This window comes from Myotis brandtii, unplaced genomic scaffold (assembly GCF_000412655.1).
Source record: "Myotis brandtii unplaced genomic scaffold, ASM41265v1 scaffold958, whole genome shotgun sequence".
Taxonomy (NCBI): Eukaryota; Metazoa; Chordata; class Mammalia; order Chiroptera; family Vespertilionidae; genus Myotis; species Myotis brandtii.
The window spans coordinates 87,603-104,716 of record NW_005371960.1 but is presented as its reverse complement, the minus strand read 5'-3'; the positions used below and the strand labels follow the sequence as shown (position 1 = coordinate 104,716).

The 17,114-nt window shown below is 37.7% G+C and overlaps 1 protein-coding gene and 1 long non-coding RNA gene across 2 annotated transcripts in view; one reads left to right on the top strand and one right to left on the bottom strand.

The window, feature by feature from the left end:
- LOC106724759 overlaps window positions 1–1,167 on the top strand; it is a 2,023-nt gene extending 856 nt beyond the window's left edge. Inside the window, exon 2 of the long non-coding RNA XR_001360599.1 lies at window positions 282–1,167. This is a non-coding gene — a long non-coding RNA (uncharacterized LOC106724759). The remainder of the gene's footprint in view (window positions 1–281) is intronic.
- A 10,465-nt stretch (window positions 1,168–11,632) lies between these two features.
- HEATR5B (HEAT repeat containing 5B) overlaps window positions 11,633–17,114 on the bottom strand; it is a 73,086-nt gene continuing 67,604 nt past the window's right edge. Inside the window, exons 32-35 of the mRNA XM_005886085.2 lie at window positions 16,455–16,679; window positions 14,540–14,691; window positions 12,837–13,050; window positions 11,633–12,394 (exon numbers count right to left, since the gene is read on the bottom strand). Of these exons, the coding sequence (XP_005886147.1) occupies window positions 12,090–12,394; window positions 12,837–13,050; window positions 14,540–14,691; window positions 16,455–16,679 (896 nt within the window). The 3' untranslated portion in view covers window positions 11,633–12,089. The remainder of the gene's footprint in view (window positions 12,395–12,836; window positions 13,051–14,539; window positions 14,692–16,454; window positions 16,680–17,114) is intronic.

Genomic DNA, 17,114 nt, shown 5'->3' with positions numbered 1-17,114 from the left:
GCGGCGCTCCCTGTTGCACACCCACACACACACGGAAGTTCTCAGGCCAGTCTACCCGCCCGAGCTGCACTTCTCTTAGGGCTTCCTGGTAGTTCTGTTAGGAAACAAGCGCAGAGCGAGCTGCTCCGGCCCGGCTCCTGCACTGAGCCCTCTCCGTCCGGCTCCGACTTGAGTGTTTCTCCGACCTGGACACTCGCTCCTGCCGTCTGCCCCTCGCTGTCGCTTCTCCCGTGTTCACTCAGGGGTTCAAGCCTGTTGCGGGGTCTGTTTTCACTTCAAAGGAGCTCCGACCGCCCCTCTCTCCTATGCTGCTTTGTTGACACCTCCTTGAAAAAGTGCTCCGCTGAAGTCGCCTGCCCTTTGTGGTTAATCTTGCAGTAAATCTTTAAAAGTTGCAGATATCCGAGGCTAAGTTATGTCGGTCTCCTTTCCCCCACCTTATTCCCGCGCAGTTTTTACTCAATTCAACAACTGTTTGATTACCAGTTATATCTGTCGCTGGGGCTATTGAGATAAATGACATTTCCTGTCCTCAAAGGGAAGTTGGCAAGTGTATCTTCGACCTCCCGGAGCCTTCAAGCTATGCTGCCCGAGAAAACAAAGTCCCTTTCTGCTCCCTGGAACTGTCTCAGGTTCCCAGGCACGGCTCCCTTTTCACTTGTCCGGTCCCGTTTCTCCACGGTTCACCTGCAAACGGGCAACAGCACCAGCCTCCCAAAGGAGCCGGAGTTCCTGCAGCCGTTTCTGTGCAAATGTTACCCCTCCCCAAGCCCCTGAAATGTCACTGTACGTGCAGGCCACAACCATAATGAAAGGAACACATTTGGTAAAGTATATAACAAATGCAAATGAAATTAAGCACTTATTTGGTCTTCATCACAAGTTATTTGTAGTTTTTTTTTTTTGTTGTTCTGTGGGATGGACTTCTGAGATACCAGATCTGATGGCCATGAAAAAAATGTAAAGATATAGGCTGATGAGTGACATGTCAAGGAAGGACATCCTGTCCCTCTCCCCTGTCGCTTCCCTTCCCATGGCTGCTTGTGGAAAGGGCAGGAAACACATGGTGTCTGCCAATAACAGTGGCAAGCTCTATTCTCCTATAATATTGAATGTTTCTGTTTCATTAATTCACTCTTTATTATAATAAAAGTTTGATACCTGGGCAAATCCCCTGGGTCATAATTATTTTGGCGGTAAGTGTCCTTTGAGATACTGCCCAATCCTCTCATTTTACAGCTCAAGAAACTGAAGTTCAAAGAAGTTGAGACTTGTCCACAATGAGGTTTTTATTCAGTGGCACAGGCAAAACTAGAAACCAGTATTCCTGACTGCTAGTTCACTGGCCTTTTCACTAACGTTGCCTCCTCTCTTATCAGACCTACAACAGTTGCAAGGGGACAATAATGCAACAACGGCATCTTCTTTTTTTTTTTGAAGGATTTAAGTAATCTTAGAGATTTTTAATGTTAAAAGCTATTTTTTCTCTAATAAAAGACATCTGACAATTCATTTAAATAAATTCATAACACACTATTAAATATAATTAAACTAAATGGTAGCTTTTGAGGAACCCATAAATCATCTAGTTTCACACAAAAAAAAGAGAAAGTCAGAAATGAAAGAAGAGCTATTACAACTATTACCACAGAAATTCAAAAGATCATAAGAAACTACTATGAACAATTACCAGTCAAATTGGACAGCCTAGAAGAAATGGATAAACTTCTAGAATCATGCAACCTACCAAGACTGAATCATGAAGAAATAGAGAATCTGAGCAGAGTACTATAAGGAGATTGAATCAGTAATCAGAAAAGTCTAGGACCAGATGGCTTCACTGGTGAATTCGAACAAACATTCAACAAAAAATTAATACCAATCCTCAAACTCTTCCAAAACATAGAAAAGGAGGGAATGCTTCCAAACTCATTTTAGGAGGTCAGCATCACCCTGACACAACACTAGACAAGGACAACACAGGAAGAGAATATTAGAGGCCAATATCCCTGATGAAAATAGATGCCAAAACCCTCAACAAAATATTAAAGAAAATTAAACAATACATTAAATAGATCAAACACTGATCAAGTGGGTTTTGTTCACGGATGCAAGGCAGTTCCACATCCACAAATCAGTCAATGTGATACACCACATTAAGAATCCTATTGATAAAAGCCTAACATGCAAATCGACCGAACAGCAGAACTACCGGTCGGCAGGGGGTGGGGCCAGGGAGCGGTGGCACCAAGGCCAGCCAAGGCAGGTGCCAATGGGCAGAGGGAGAGGGCGGCGGTGGAGGGGTGATGGGGGGCAGGGCTGGCCACTCGCCCAGCGCCATCCCTCAATCAGCCCGCTGGTCGCAGTGGGAGGCCAGACTGCGGCTTAAGCCAACAGTCAGACATCCCCCGAGGGCTCCCAGACTGCGAGAGGGTGCAGGCCGGGCTGAGGGAACCCCCTGAGTGCATGAATTTTCGTGCACTGGGCCTCTAATGAAAGATAAAAATCATGATCATCTGAATAGATGCATAAGAAGCATTTGACAAAATTCAACATCCATTTATGATAGCAAAGCAGGTATAAGGGGACATACCTCAACATAATAAAGGCTATATATGACAAGCCCCAAAATAACATTCTACTTGATGGAGAAGAGCTGAAAGCTTTTCCTCTAAGCTCAGAAACAAGATAAGGGTGTCCATTGTTGCTATATTTATTCAATATAGTATTGGAAGTCCTAGCCAGAGCAATTAGGCAAGAAAAAGAAATAAAAGACATCCAAATTGAAAAGAAAGAAGTAAAACTCACTATTTACAGATGACATGATAGTATACATATAAAACCCTGAATAGTTCATCAAAAAACTTAGAACTAATAAATGAATTAAGGAATATTACTGGATACAAAATCAATAACAAAAATCTATTGCATTTCTGTACACTAATAATGCACTATCAAAAAGAGAAATTTAGAGAACTATCCCATTTACAATTGCATCAAAAAGAATAAAATATCCAGGGATAAATGTAACCAAGGAGAGACATATATATACTAAAAACTATAAGACATTAAGAAAAGAAATTGAAGAAGACACAAATAAATGGAAAAATATTCTGTGCTCATGGATTGGAAGAATTAATATTGTGAAAATGTCCACACTACCCAAAGCAATCTACGGATTCAATGCAATCTCTATCAAAACCCCAATGACATTTTTCACAGTAATAAAACAAACAATCCTAACATTTGTATAGGAACCACAAAAGACCCTTGAATTTATTTCCTCTTTGTACTCATCCGTCTGTCACATTTGCTGTATTCAGCATGAATTACACTTCTTTAAGTAAACACTTTATAGCATATAACATATACAGAAAAGCACACAAGTGGTAAGTGAACACCTCACTGAAATATTCAATGTAACCACCACCCAGATCATGAAGCAGAACGTTGCAGGTACCCCAGAAGACCCCTCTCAATGTATTCTCAGACACTACAGCAAAAATGTTTTTTATTTTGAAAAAAATATTCTTAAAAAATTAATAACTAGAAATGACATTTATAACTAGCTAAACCTACATTTTATTCCCCATTCTACAGTTTTCCAAATCTGGAAATCTTGGACAAGTGGTTTTACCTCTTTCTACAGCACTTCCTTCATTTTTAATATGGGAATAATATTTACCTTATAAAGTCACTGTGAAGATTAAATGAGAAGAAATGTGAATCCCGTAGCACAGTTTCTGACATACAGTATATACTGAATGATGGCTTTTATTGTAATAGTTTACTCATATGACTAGTTGAAATAACGTGTAAAATTTAAATACTAGGGGCTCCATAGTTTTACTTTTTGCTTTCTCATTCCCTATTCAGAACTTTAATTCAGCTGAGCTAAAATAATCTTTTTAAAAATTAATATCTATGCCCAACCATTAAACCTCAGACCTCAAGGTATTGCTGATTTCCTGATTGTTTCATTTTATAATTACTTAAGCCAGTGACACAAAAAAGTGTTTCTTTTCCAAGCGCAGAGAGCAGCTATCAAAATGTTGATTTATATATCAGTGTACCCAGTTTAAAGTGAAAAATTATGAAATACTAATATGTTATTTTGATAATTGGAGTGTTTGCTATTTTTTTTTATATGTGTGCTTTTTAGGGTGGGGACTATAGTTCTACAAAATGACAAATAATTCATCTGTGTTCTCTTTTTATTTTTTCATTAAAATAAGTGGCTATTTAAAAAAGAAAAAGAGCCCTGACCGGTTTGGCTCAGTGGATAGAGCGTTGGCCTTCGGACTGAAGGGTCCCAGGTTCCAGGTTCGATTCTGGTCAAGGGCATGTGCCTTGGTTGCAGGCACATCCCCGGTGGGGGGTGTGCAGGAGGCAGATGATCGATGTTTCTCTCTCATCGATGTTTCTGGCTCTCTATCCCTCTCCCTTCATCTCTGTAAAAAAAATCAATGGAATATGTTTAAAAAAAAAAAAAGAAAATCTGCAAGTTGCATCTCTAAATCGTCAATTTGCATCCATTGGAAATCCTTTAAAAAACAAAAACAAAAAGAAAAAGATTCCAGATGACCTATTATTTGGGTCTCTGACTCTTTAACTGCTCAAAGAAAAGGATTCAAATTGAATTGGATAGCTCTTTCAGAATTCTGCCAAGACAAAACTAAGAGTAGACAATTTGACTGGTGAGAAGCTAGGATGAATGGAACTTTGGGAAAGAGGAATGTGCAATAGCCCACTGTTTATCACCCTCCTCTACCATCTACCCACTTCCTAATTTCACCTCTCCTTTCTGCCTATGCTGCTTCATGGGGCCAGTCTTTGCTTCTATGATTCCTCAACCTCCAAACTTACTCCCTAGATTTGAAGTCTGGTAATGACTGGGTTGGGGAAACAGTCAAACACAAGTTGGGAAGTGAAAGAATTGTATTTCTAAATTTTTTCTTGGAATTCAAGAATTAAATCTACATTACAGTCTTGTGAGAGGATGGGAAAATAGCCTCTATCATTTATTATTATTATTATTATTATTATTACTAATATTTCCTTTTGAAACGAGAGAGTTGCCTAGTTTTAATTTTAAAATTAAATTTTATTTTACTTAATGCTTTTTAATAAATTCAACTAAACAAAATTTTAATATTCTAGTGGCTAATATTTCAGGATAGCTTTAAAAACATTTAAAATGTTTTATTGATTTTAAAGAGAGAGGAAAGGAAAGGGATAGAGAGATAGAAACATCAGTGAGAGAAACATCATGGATTGGCTGCTTCCTGCATCCCCCTACTGGGAATAGAGCCCGAAACCCGGGCATGTGCCCTAACTGGGAATGGAACCAGTCACCTCTTAGTTTGTGGGTTGACACTCAACCACTGAGCCACAAAAAAATCAGGATAGCTTTAACAAATCTAAATCTCTAACACAGGGGGACACTAAAATGATAATAGAGCTCTGAAGCTTAGCGAGACTTCTCTTGGAATATTGATGGTGAGCAACTTAAGATTCTATTTCGTCTGTAAGCAAAGATAAACTGGTTTTGAACACAGTCCTTTCCTTTCTCCCTATCAACTCCACTCCTTGCTTCTTAACTTTCTCTTTCAAAATTTTAAGTGAATGAAAGCTCTACTCAACAGATTTTCTTGTTCTTTTTTCTTAAAATAACCATGGTGCTCCCATTTCTGAGGCAGGAACTAAATTTCAAACAATTAATGTAATCTCCATTGCATAAAAATAACCGTGTGGTGGGGGGAGAGGGGAACATTTGTATAAGCTGGCTATTCCTGCCAACTATGCAACAGAGACACAGTCGTTTCCACGTGGAACCTTTTCTCAGCAGAAAACATCCAACCTTCTTTTAGGCTTGAACTGCCCAGAATAGCAACCCCCAACTCCTGTCTAATAGTTCTTTAACATAAATTCAGTTCTCAAAATAATTCAAATATGGTACTTTTTGAAATAAACATGGTGGTGGTGGTGGTGGGAAGGGGCGGGGTTGGAATCTGGGCTTTGTGCCAGAAAAGCAAGAAAAACGCATCAGGTTAAGGATGTCCAGCACATTTTTGTTTTAATTCTTGAAGACCTGTGTTTTCTTAACTTTTTCAAACAAGACTTAACTTATTTTGCATGTACTACATTTCACTCCCTCTGCTCCGCAGGTCCTCGATATCCTACTGTTTGTTGTCCAATCCGTGTTAATTTTAGCACTTGCCGTTGTTCTCTGTAATGGAAAATTCTACCATTATCCATGTTATCTCCTTCCCCAGATTTCCCCCAGCTGCAGGACATGAAGTAACAAGAGAAGGAGTGGTTTGAACCAGCTCAGAGACACTTTCCCATGAACTCATAATGTGTAACATTATAACCAGTGAGTATTTAAAGTTGAGCTAATACATACATTTTCATTTTAGGAGAAAACGATAATTTAAACAATATGGTTTTTAATATATGGCAATAATCAAATTAATGCTGCAACGTTTTTATGAGAATGTAATCAGATTAACTGTGAAGCAAGAGTATAAATTAGCTGGAAGGTAGGATAGAGATTTTTAAGCAAAATTCAAACACCTTAGGAAGAAAAGTACACTGTGCATTTGATATCTTGAAAGAAGTCCAATACAGCTAACAATAAAGAACAAGAGGAAAGAACAATTATTTTAATAGCCCGTACTTTCTGAGCATTTACTCAATTAAAATAATGCATTTTAATAATGCATTTAGGCCCTTACAACACCCCACGAGATAAGTAGTAACATTACCTTCATTTGATATATAGGGACAGGACAAATGGCCATCGGTCCAAATGAAATCAAATGAGGAGGTAAATGAAGTAGGCAGGTGCCAGATGATGCAAGGACTTGAGGGTCACCTTAGGAATTAGTCTTTATGGTAAGGTACTTTACCAAAACTAAAGTTTTCAGTGAGGTATCAGATTTGAATTTATAAAGATCATTTCCATTTCTGTGTGGGAAAAGAGTTATAGTTAACACTTCTGAATTGTTTTCTAAAGGTCAGGCACCATGTTAAGGTCCTTTGCAAATATTAACTCATTTAATCCAGAGCTACTCTGTAAGATAGGTATTATTATTGCTCCCATTTTACAGATGCAGAGACAGGCACAAAAGGACAAGTGACTTGCCCAAAGTTACGCAACTTGTGACAGAGCCAGATTCCAACCCAGGCAAACTGACCCTACCACCCACACTGGCCACTTTGTTATACTGCAACCAAATGTGTTGATTTGGATTAGGATGGTTAAAATGGCTATAACGACACATGGAGGGATTTGATCAGATATTTAGGAAACATGGTGATGCACTAGGATAGTGAAAGCATAAGTTGGAAGAGTCATAGATGAAGCTAGGGCTTACAGATGGCTACCCAAAATAAAGAGTTGCACTGTTTACTAGGAGATTATGAGTTTAGAAGGTGTTAGATAAGGAGGTGAAGAGTTCCATTGTAAATTAATTGAGTTTGTGGAGCTTCTGAGACAACTAATGGTGGGTAGTCACATATGCAAGTCTGAAGAGGAGAGAGGCCAGGACTCCAGACAACCCTAAGGAAGGAAGGAATCCCTGCTTATTACTTTCTATCATACCATATTTCATACTATTCCTTTGTAGTTATGACAAAAAAATATGAAAGGATGAGATTTAAAGAGAGGATCATCCAAGTTAAAAGTTGGAAAACTTAGCCAGGTTGGTGTGGCTCAATGGCTGAGCATGGAGCTATGAACCAAGATGTCATGGTTCAATTCGGTCAGGGCACATGTGCAGGTTTCCAGTAGGGCTTGGTTCCTAGTAGGGGGCATGCAGGAGGCAGCCAGTCAATTATTCTCTCTCATCATTGATGTTTCTCTCTCTCTCCCTCTTCTTTCCTCTCTGAAATCAATTTTTAAAAATGTATTTTTTTAAAGTTGGAAAAGTTAAACAAGCTCACTTAAATTTTCATGGATTCTTTTGACTCACATTAAGTCTCGGGGGGGGGGGGGGGGCGCCGGAAGCCGGTCCATCCTTGCTGCTTGACACAGTCGCTGCAGGAAAGAAACATCTGCACAGCTTATGTTTCAAGGGCCCTGGCATATATAGCATATTGTTCTTAATATGTTTGCTCTCCTTAGCGCCATGTGTTTTAACCAAGGTCACCTCTCTGAGAAAGGTTGTTTCCCCAGGTGGGGATTTTTCCCTGAGGTTAGGGAGGGGATACAACCCCTTAATTAAGTGCCAGGCGGGTAGTTAAGCTACATAATCTTTACTCCCTGGAATGGAGATAAGAAACGCCCTAACCTTTGTAATAGAAATTGACAGGATTAAAATTGGCTGGTATAAATATAGATGTAACAAGACAATAAACATCAGATCCTGATCAGATCCTAACCAGAACTTGGCCAGAGATCGTGGCTGGAGATCCTGGCTAGGCTGCTGATCAACTGAAGGCTGTCTCCGTGTCATTCCTTCTTCGCCGACTCCGTCCACACCTTTGGGGACCCCTGGACCTGCTGGGGTTGGACCCCAGCAGGGGGGGAAGGGGGCAAACAAGTATATGTGTATGAGAAAAACAATGCTTGAAATGAAAACCCCTGAGTCCTAACAGCAAAAAGAGACAAATAATGTGGATAGGGAACCCAGGCTGTGAATATGGTCTCCTGGGGGAAAAGAAACAGTAGTTGGACTGGTCACTTGTGCATGCATGGGTCTCACCTTAGTTTACTGATAGCACCAAAAACTTAGCTCAGGATAATTTTTCTAAATTATGATTAAGACACGCAGTTCCCATTTAGTTAAGTAAAATTTTGTGAACTCCATAAATAATAATTCCATAAGCCCTTAGAATTATAAGTGGGTTTGTAATGATTGGATTGGGTTTAAAAAAGAATCCATCTGATGGAAAGCATTAAGGCAAGACATTTATTTATAGCTGTACTCCATCCATTTCTGGCTCCAACCTGAAAATTCCAATTAAGAATGAAGAAAATGTGAGGCATAGTAATCCATATGATTAAATGCGTTTTGAAAACTGGGCTAATTGTATCCATCTTTCAGCATTGTTTGAATGAAAAGAAACAAGGGATATCAACTTCAAGCACAGTGCCTGACACCCAACAGAAATGTCAGTTTTTCTTCAAAGTGATAATCTACAATATTTTAACTGCTGTGAATTTATACTGTCATAGCAATTTTATATACATGTAAAAACTATTTAGACTAAATAATATGGTGTGCTAATATTAAAGAATTGGCCAGAGTCATTCTCATAACTTAAAAAAAAAAGGCAGGATAAGTAGACGTATGTACTTTTCAGATGTACAAAAGATCATAGAATAACTAGTAAATGTTCCTCATTGTATAGATGGGGAAACTGAAGCCCCCAAAGGGTTAGGTTGTCCAAAGTTCTATCCCTGGCTGATGGCAGGACCTATTAGAACAGGAACACTTGATTTCCGAGATTCCTTCTTTCTAATTAAATTGAGAATTCAAATGTACTATATTGGTTAATAAGAATTTGGAAAGCAGACTAGGGAACGGACTGCGGGCCGGCTGAGGCTGGCGGGCTCCGGATTTCTTCTCCCTTTTTCTATTTAAGATATACGTATGTACTTTTCAGATGTACAAAAGATCATAGAATAACTAGTAAATGTTCCTCATTGTATAGATGGGGAAACTGAAGCCCCCAAAGGGTTAGGTTGTCCAAAGTTCTATCCCTGGCTGATGGCAGAACCTATTAGAACAGGAACACTTGATTTCCGAGATTCCTTCTTTCTAATTAAATTGAGAATTCAAATGTACTATATTGGTTAATAAGAATTTGGAAAGCAAATAGAGGGTACTTTATTTCTTATCATGTTAAAACTGCTCAGATTAATCTTCTGAAAGAATCTGTTGGCTAACATGATGCTTCTCCTCTTAGCTTCTTGATACTGGATATTCCTATTCAAGTAAATATGACTCAGGAAAATCTCACAGTTGAGTGATGAAACAAATTTTAAAATATAATTCTTCAAACAAATCTTTTATGGAAATAATCTCAGGAAACTAGAAGTTGTAAATGGTGCAGAAGAGTTTATAGAAAGTATAAAGATGTACTAGTATGGGGGAAGAGAGGAAGAGAAAGAATGAGGGGGGGAAGAAAAATGAAACAATCATTGCTAATACATGACGCAGTCTACTGCAAAGCGGTAAATTATGGAAAAAGCCTGGGAAGTATAAAGAACAACAGAAAATAGCCAAGGCAGAAACAAAAACACATTAAAAATAGGTGACTAAAAAGGGGTTATGTCTAGAAGAAACAATGAATGGGAAAACAGTCCAGCAGTTCCTTAAAATGTTGAACAATTACCATTGAGTAGGCAAATCCACTCCTAGGTATATACCTGAAAGAAATGAAAATATATGTCTATCCCAAAACTTCTAAACAATTGTTCACAGCAGCATTATTAATAAAAAGCAAATGGTGAAAACAACCCAAATGTTCATTAACTATTGAAAGGATAAAGAAACTGTGGCATTCACACAATGGAACATTATCCAGTCATAAAAAGGGATCAGGTACTGATGTATGCTATCACATGGATGAATCTTAAAAATTAAGTTAAGTCAAAAAGCCAGTCACAAAAGACCATATATTATATGATTCCATTTATATGAAATGTTTATAATAGGAGAATCAATAGACAGATTAGTGTTAATGGAGAAATGAAAAGATTGTGGGGTGATAGCTCAAGGAATGTAACACTGGTAAACTTGATGTTTAAAATTTTCTAAACTCTGTGGCAAACACTGATTTCCTCAATTATATGTTTGATATGGTAAAATTCCCATTGCATTGGATACTAGCATAACTATAGTTATGACTAATTCATTTTTGTATGTTCTGCAGCACTATACACAATAGGCACTCAGTAAATATTTGATGAATGAAACTAGACATCATAGCCAGAACTTGAGGCTCTATAATTATGTAACATAACCGAGGCCAAATTTTAGCCATTAAAACAAAAGGCAGAATATTATTCCACATCTGAAATATTTTAATGGATCTTAAGTGAATGTTTTAATTTAGTTAACAACTAAAATATATACAAGCATAATTCCATAATCCTATATAATAAAAGCCTAGGTGGCATCACACACGATGCCTTCGCGTGACGTTGTCACAAGATGGCCGCCACAAGATGGCCACCATAAGATGGCTGGCAGGGGAGGGCAGTTGGGGATGACCGGGCTGGTAGGGGAGAGCAGCTGGGGGCAACTGGGTCTGCAGGAGAAGGCAGTTGGGGGCGACCGGGCTGGCAGGGGAGGGCAGTTGGGGGTGATCAGGCTGGCAAGGGAGGGAAGTTGGAGCGATTGGGCCAGCAGGGGAGCAGTTAGATGTCAATTAGGCCGGCAAGGGAGCGGTTAGGGGCAATCAGGCAGGCAGGCAGGCGAGCGGTTAGGAGCCAGCAGTCCCGGATTGTGAGAGGGATATCCGACTGCTGGTTTAGGCTCGACAGTCGGACATCCCCCAAGGGGTTCCAGATTGGAGAGGGTGCAGGCTGGGCTGAGGGACACCCCCCTCCCGTGCACGAATTTCATGCACCGGGCCTCTAGTCTAATATGAAAATAAAGAGACATATCAGAAAGGTAAGGACATTTTGAGAAATGATAAGAAAATGCGACTTTATTCATAATATGTACACCACAAAACAGACATTTTACATTATTTTGCTAACTTCAAAATTTACATTCTGTTTTTCAATTAAATTTTTCATGACAGATGCTGAGTGCTTGACAATATCAATAGGTAGCCCAGCTACATGATACAATTGTTTTTAGCATTTAAATTTAAAAGACTGACTCAGTGTTTAAAAAATAAATTAAATAATAAAAGAGAAACACTATTAGGAGAAAAATGAAAGTACATTCACCACATTAAAAAAAAAAAAAAATCACTCCTTCAAAACCAGAAAACAACCTGAGCATTATTTCACTTAACTTACCTAGAAGCATGTAATACCAATGTACAAATAAAGTAAAACCTACAGCCTGGAATGATGCAGTGGCTATCACTAATTAGCTCCTAGTTGAGATGAATGGAATAGACAATTAAAAAAAACTTGTTTTTAGCTTAATTGTTGGTGCAGAATGCACGGCAGGGGCTGGCTGCCTGGTAGCTGCTTTAGCTTTGCTGGCTTGGCTTGCTCGAACAGCAGTTTCCAAACGTACTTTCAACTCGGGAGCCGCTCCCATTACTGTCTTGAAAGCATGTGGATACAGAGGTCCAATATGCATTAAATTCTGGAGTGCAAACTCATGCAGATCTTTGGAGGCTGTGTTTGCTGAAGCAAAAGCATTTTCATCCAGCAGGTAAGAAATCAAAGTGGGAACTAAAAGAGCAAGTAACTGGACTCCTGCAAATAATAAAGTTAGTCTGAAGATGATCACGAATCTGAAAATTACAGTAAACTTCATTTTTAAAACTAGGCACAGTAGTCTGAATTATAATAAAATATAAGTAAACATGCAAAACCTACTTTAGACCTCAATAATAACTCACACTTAATATTAATATTTACTAAATGCCCAAGTTATGCAAGGACTGGAAACCAGGCCTGTTAAGACTGTACATTTTATATATATAGTTACTTTTCACCTTTAGTTTATCTTTAGTAAATATTTACCATTTACCTTTGGGTTTTGCATAGCATTAGCCTTAGATTTAGTTTTACTGTTGCAATGATCTGTGTCTAATATCAAATAAGATACACACACACACACACACACACACATACACACACACACACACAGATGATCTTCATTTTAGACTAATGGCTTTTATAAGAAAATACTTACTGTTCTGTTCTTCCCCAAGAGCAACCAATGTTTCAAGAACTTTGATTCCTTCTTGAACAGCTAAAAGTTCTGTGTTACTGGCTGGTCTGTTTCTTTCAACAGCTTTTAGCTTTTCAACTACTATTGGAGCTAATGAATGGATGTAGGGAGTTGAAAGGGCACGATTGGAATGTTGAAAGACTGAGAGGAGAAGCTGGTAACATTTGGCTTGAACCTATATAAGAAAATCATTGTATTACTTAACATGTGTGATAGTTCTTATTTACTGTACAATCACATTGCATCTTTTTTTTTTTTTAATCCTCACCCGAGGACACTTTTTTTTTAGAGAAAGAGGGAAGAGAGAAAGAGAGTGAAACATCAATGTGAGAGAGAAACTTCGATTGGTTGCCTCTTGTACTTGCCCTGACCAGGGAATCAAACCCACAACCTTATGGTGTAGGGGATGATGCTCCAACCACCTGGGCCACCTGGCTAGGGCACGTTGCATCTTAATATATACTGAAAAGATGTGACAGTGCAGAATGAAAATAGAAATACAGGACAAATTAATGCCATTTTTTACTTACAGAAATGAAGTAGAATAATGAAACTTTAAATATGCTAACTAAATAAAAGTAACTGAAAATAAATTAATCAAATAAATATTACTTATAGTCTAATTGCCAAATTACCATGCTTATATAATTTGTATATTTCCATAGTTTGGAAGAAGCTAGTAACCAGAAATTTTAATTTCTGCTTTTAATTCTTCTTTATTTTACAATCGTCCCTCCTACATTAACCTATTTAACAGGAAGGCTAATAACTGAATGACGTCAAACAAAGCTATAAAAATATATTGCTCAGACACCTCAAATCCATTTGAATTCCCTGGAAATGACTGCTTATGCCAATTTAAGTTTCTAGGCCTGGGAAGTAAGGTCTCAATGGCTCCATTTTAGATTAGAAAGACTTTAGATTAATTAAAAAAAAAAAAAAGGAAGAAAGGAAGGTCCATTAACATCTGGGACAAACAGTGGAATCAAACTGTTTCAGCACTTTGCTAGAAGAGAAGTTGCCAAACCTTGCTGGAAATAAATACCCGGGGGATGTTTTAAAAATACAGATCTCTGATTCAGGAACATAGCAGTAAGTCTAGGATCATGTTACTAAACTGATTTTTTTGGATGTGTAGCAGGTTTGAGAAACATTAGTTTAGACTTTAACATTGTGAAACAATAAAACTTATTTTCTGGAAAAACTAAAGTTTCCAATTGGTTCATTAAAACATGTAATAAAATAAATTTATCTTTTAATGCCCTTGGTATCATTAAGTAAACAGTGAAAAATATAATCATAGATTCATGTAAAGTTTTTACCAGTATAAGCCAGGGTTAACCAAATATTTTAAATATTGGAGAATTTTTGCATATGTAAATAAATATAAATATAAGTCCTCCTAGTGTCTGAACCTACTGATCTTTTTGAGTTTTTCTGTTTAAAAGCTGTAGAGCAAATACTTAGGTTTTTCATTTGCTAGATCGTACATTTTCATGAGTCAACCTGAACTTTTCCTGATGAAGTGGAAAATTTACCTCTATGCTTGTGTTTTTCTTAAATTTATTTTTATTGTTGAAAGTATTACAGATGTCCCCTTTTTTATTGTTTTTTTATTCCCATGACTCCTCCACCCCTCTATGCTTGTTTTAAGTACAACTTACCCATGGGTCACATGAGTTTAATGCGTTTTTGAACCTGTTCATGCAGCCATTCTGTAATGACTGGACTCCTATTATTTCACTACTAGCAGACCACAGGAAGAGAGCTATTGCCGTGAGCATGCTTACTTCATCAGGCATAGGCATGGAATCCTCTGAAACAGATGAATAATGAAATATAGAAAAATATGAAAAGAAAGCAATGTGCTGTTTCTCAAATGTTTTGGAATTTCCATCTTAAACAATAACCTCTCTCCCCCCAACAACATTTATAGCAGTGTGTGCCTTAATTCTAATATAGTCCAGAAATAACTTTATGAGTACAACTCATCTATTATTGAGGAAATAGTGGATATTTTATTAGAAGTTCTATATTTAAGTCCTTTTTCCTCGTTTTTCTGGATGGTACAATAGTGATTGAAAAAAATTCAGGCATAAATCCTAAGAAGAACTCTAATAGGGAAAGCTTATTTACATATGAAAGATAACATGAAAATATAAAATTACTTAAAAGTCATTTAACTTTTTTTGAGTTTAGATTAATCAAACATTTCCAAACCTCTCTCCTTCCGACAAAGTAAATGATTCTGATAAGATATTCTGAGTAATTTAAAAATCCAGAGTAGGCTTTTCCTAGTGGTATCACCTTCCTATAAATTCTACACAACCATAAAGAAAAAAATCTTGCACAATTTCCTGAAGACATTACTCTTAGAATTTTAAAGAATTTCTTACTATTTCAATAATTTATTCAGGAATAAATATAACTGAATAAAAATATAGTAAGTAATTAAAAATACAGGAAATATGTCTTGTTATTCTAAAGAACAATACTACTAAACATTCTATATAATAAAAGGGTCATATGCAAATTGACCCTAATGGTAGAACGACCCAAATGACCGCTGGACCAGTCACTAAGAGGTGCACTGACTACCTCTTGGTCACTTTCCCCGGCTGGCAGGCTTTGATTGCCTGATGGCCACCCATGGCAGGCGCAGGGCCGGCGAGCGGGCGGGAACAGCCGACCTCCTGGTCCCTTCCCCTGGCCGTCAGGCACTGATCACCTGATGGTGAACAGGGAACTGGGGGTGGATGGCGGCGGGGGGTGGAGCTGGCTGCAGGCAGGTGGGGAAGATGGCCCTGATCACAGGCCAGGCCTAGGGACTGTATCTGCGCACGAATTTTGTGCGCTGGGCCTCTAGTATAAAATAAGAAGTGTAAACTATTTTGTTATCACCATTTCTTCCACAGCTGAACTTATCAACATTCTATATATGTGAATTTGGGTTAATTGGGCAACTGCTAATATGCAACCATAATTTTTATCAGAATTATGAATGTATACATTTGACATGCTAACATTATTTCATAATGAGGATACAGTACAATAGTTGAGAAGTTCACTAACTTAATATAAAGAAAAAAAGGAATGTAAAATTCAAAGGACTTAGCCAATTTACAATAACCTTAGCAATAAATGTTAAGAACCTGAGAACTCTAGAGTTGGAATATTACTATAGGTGAAATGAGAAAAATATATAACTCAGAGTTTGGAACACTGCAAGCAATTTTTTCTTTATCAGCAAAGTATCATTTTGTTTTTAAATTGTGACTAGAGTAACAGGGATAATACAAGATGAGCCTGCTATATCTTTGAGCCAGAAAGTAAGGAAGTGCTTAGGAAATAATAAGGTCATGTCACACCTCCAAACATGGATTTAAGTTTTAAGACAAGGACATTTAGAGTCAATATCTAGAAAAGGGTATGAAAGTTCCTATCTGAAAGATGTGACTAAAACACCTCTCTGAGCTGATTCAGTGTTATACAGCACTTTTCTCACAAGCGCATTCAATTAATTAATTATAAGGAAACAGATAGGCTATAGATTAAAATTTTTAAGTCTGATTAGGTTACCTGGTTGCGAATATTCCAGAATGCATGCAAGAGTGCTACGAATGAGCGCTGTCCACTGTTTTTGAGTATCCTCAGTTTTGGCCATTGAAAGTGTCACGATATTTTTAATCCCTTGAAGAGCTGCACTAACTGGTGGAGGAACCTGATTATCTGCAGATTTTATTGCTGTGTCTTTCAATATTCTTGCAATTAAAAACAGAATTGTGGGCAGGATTGTCATACATCCTGAAATGAAAACAATCACTACTTTATCACTATTTCAGTTCCCATATTATAATTTTTTCAATTTTTTATACTTTTTACAATTGATTGTGGTTCAATATTACTTCTTTTCCTTGTTTTTATTCAAAATTTATTGCATTACTATTATTATAGTTCAATCTTTCAAACAAAAACAATAAAAGTAGGCGCTCTCCCTCCAAGGAGTTCACTTGTGCCTTTCCCTTTCCCTTCCCCCTCCTACACCCAACACCTAAGCACCTTACCATTAGCTTTCTCAATCCCAAGCTCCAAGGGCCCTTCCTTTAACTCTATATCTTGTTTCTTAAGCACATTTCTTCTTGAAATTACTTCCTCTACCTCTGTAATTTACCCAATAAATGTTCTCTGATGTTATTAAAGAAAGGAAAGGAGGGAGGGAGGGAGGGAGAGAAGGAGGGA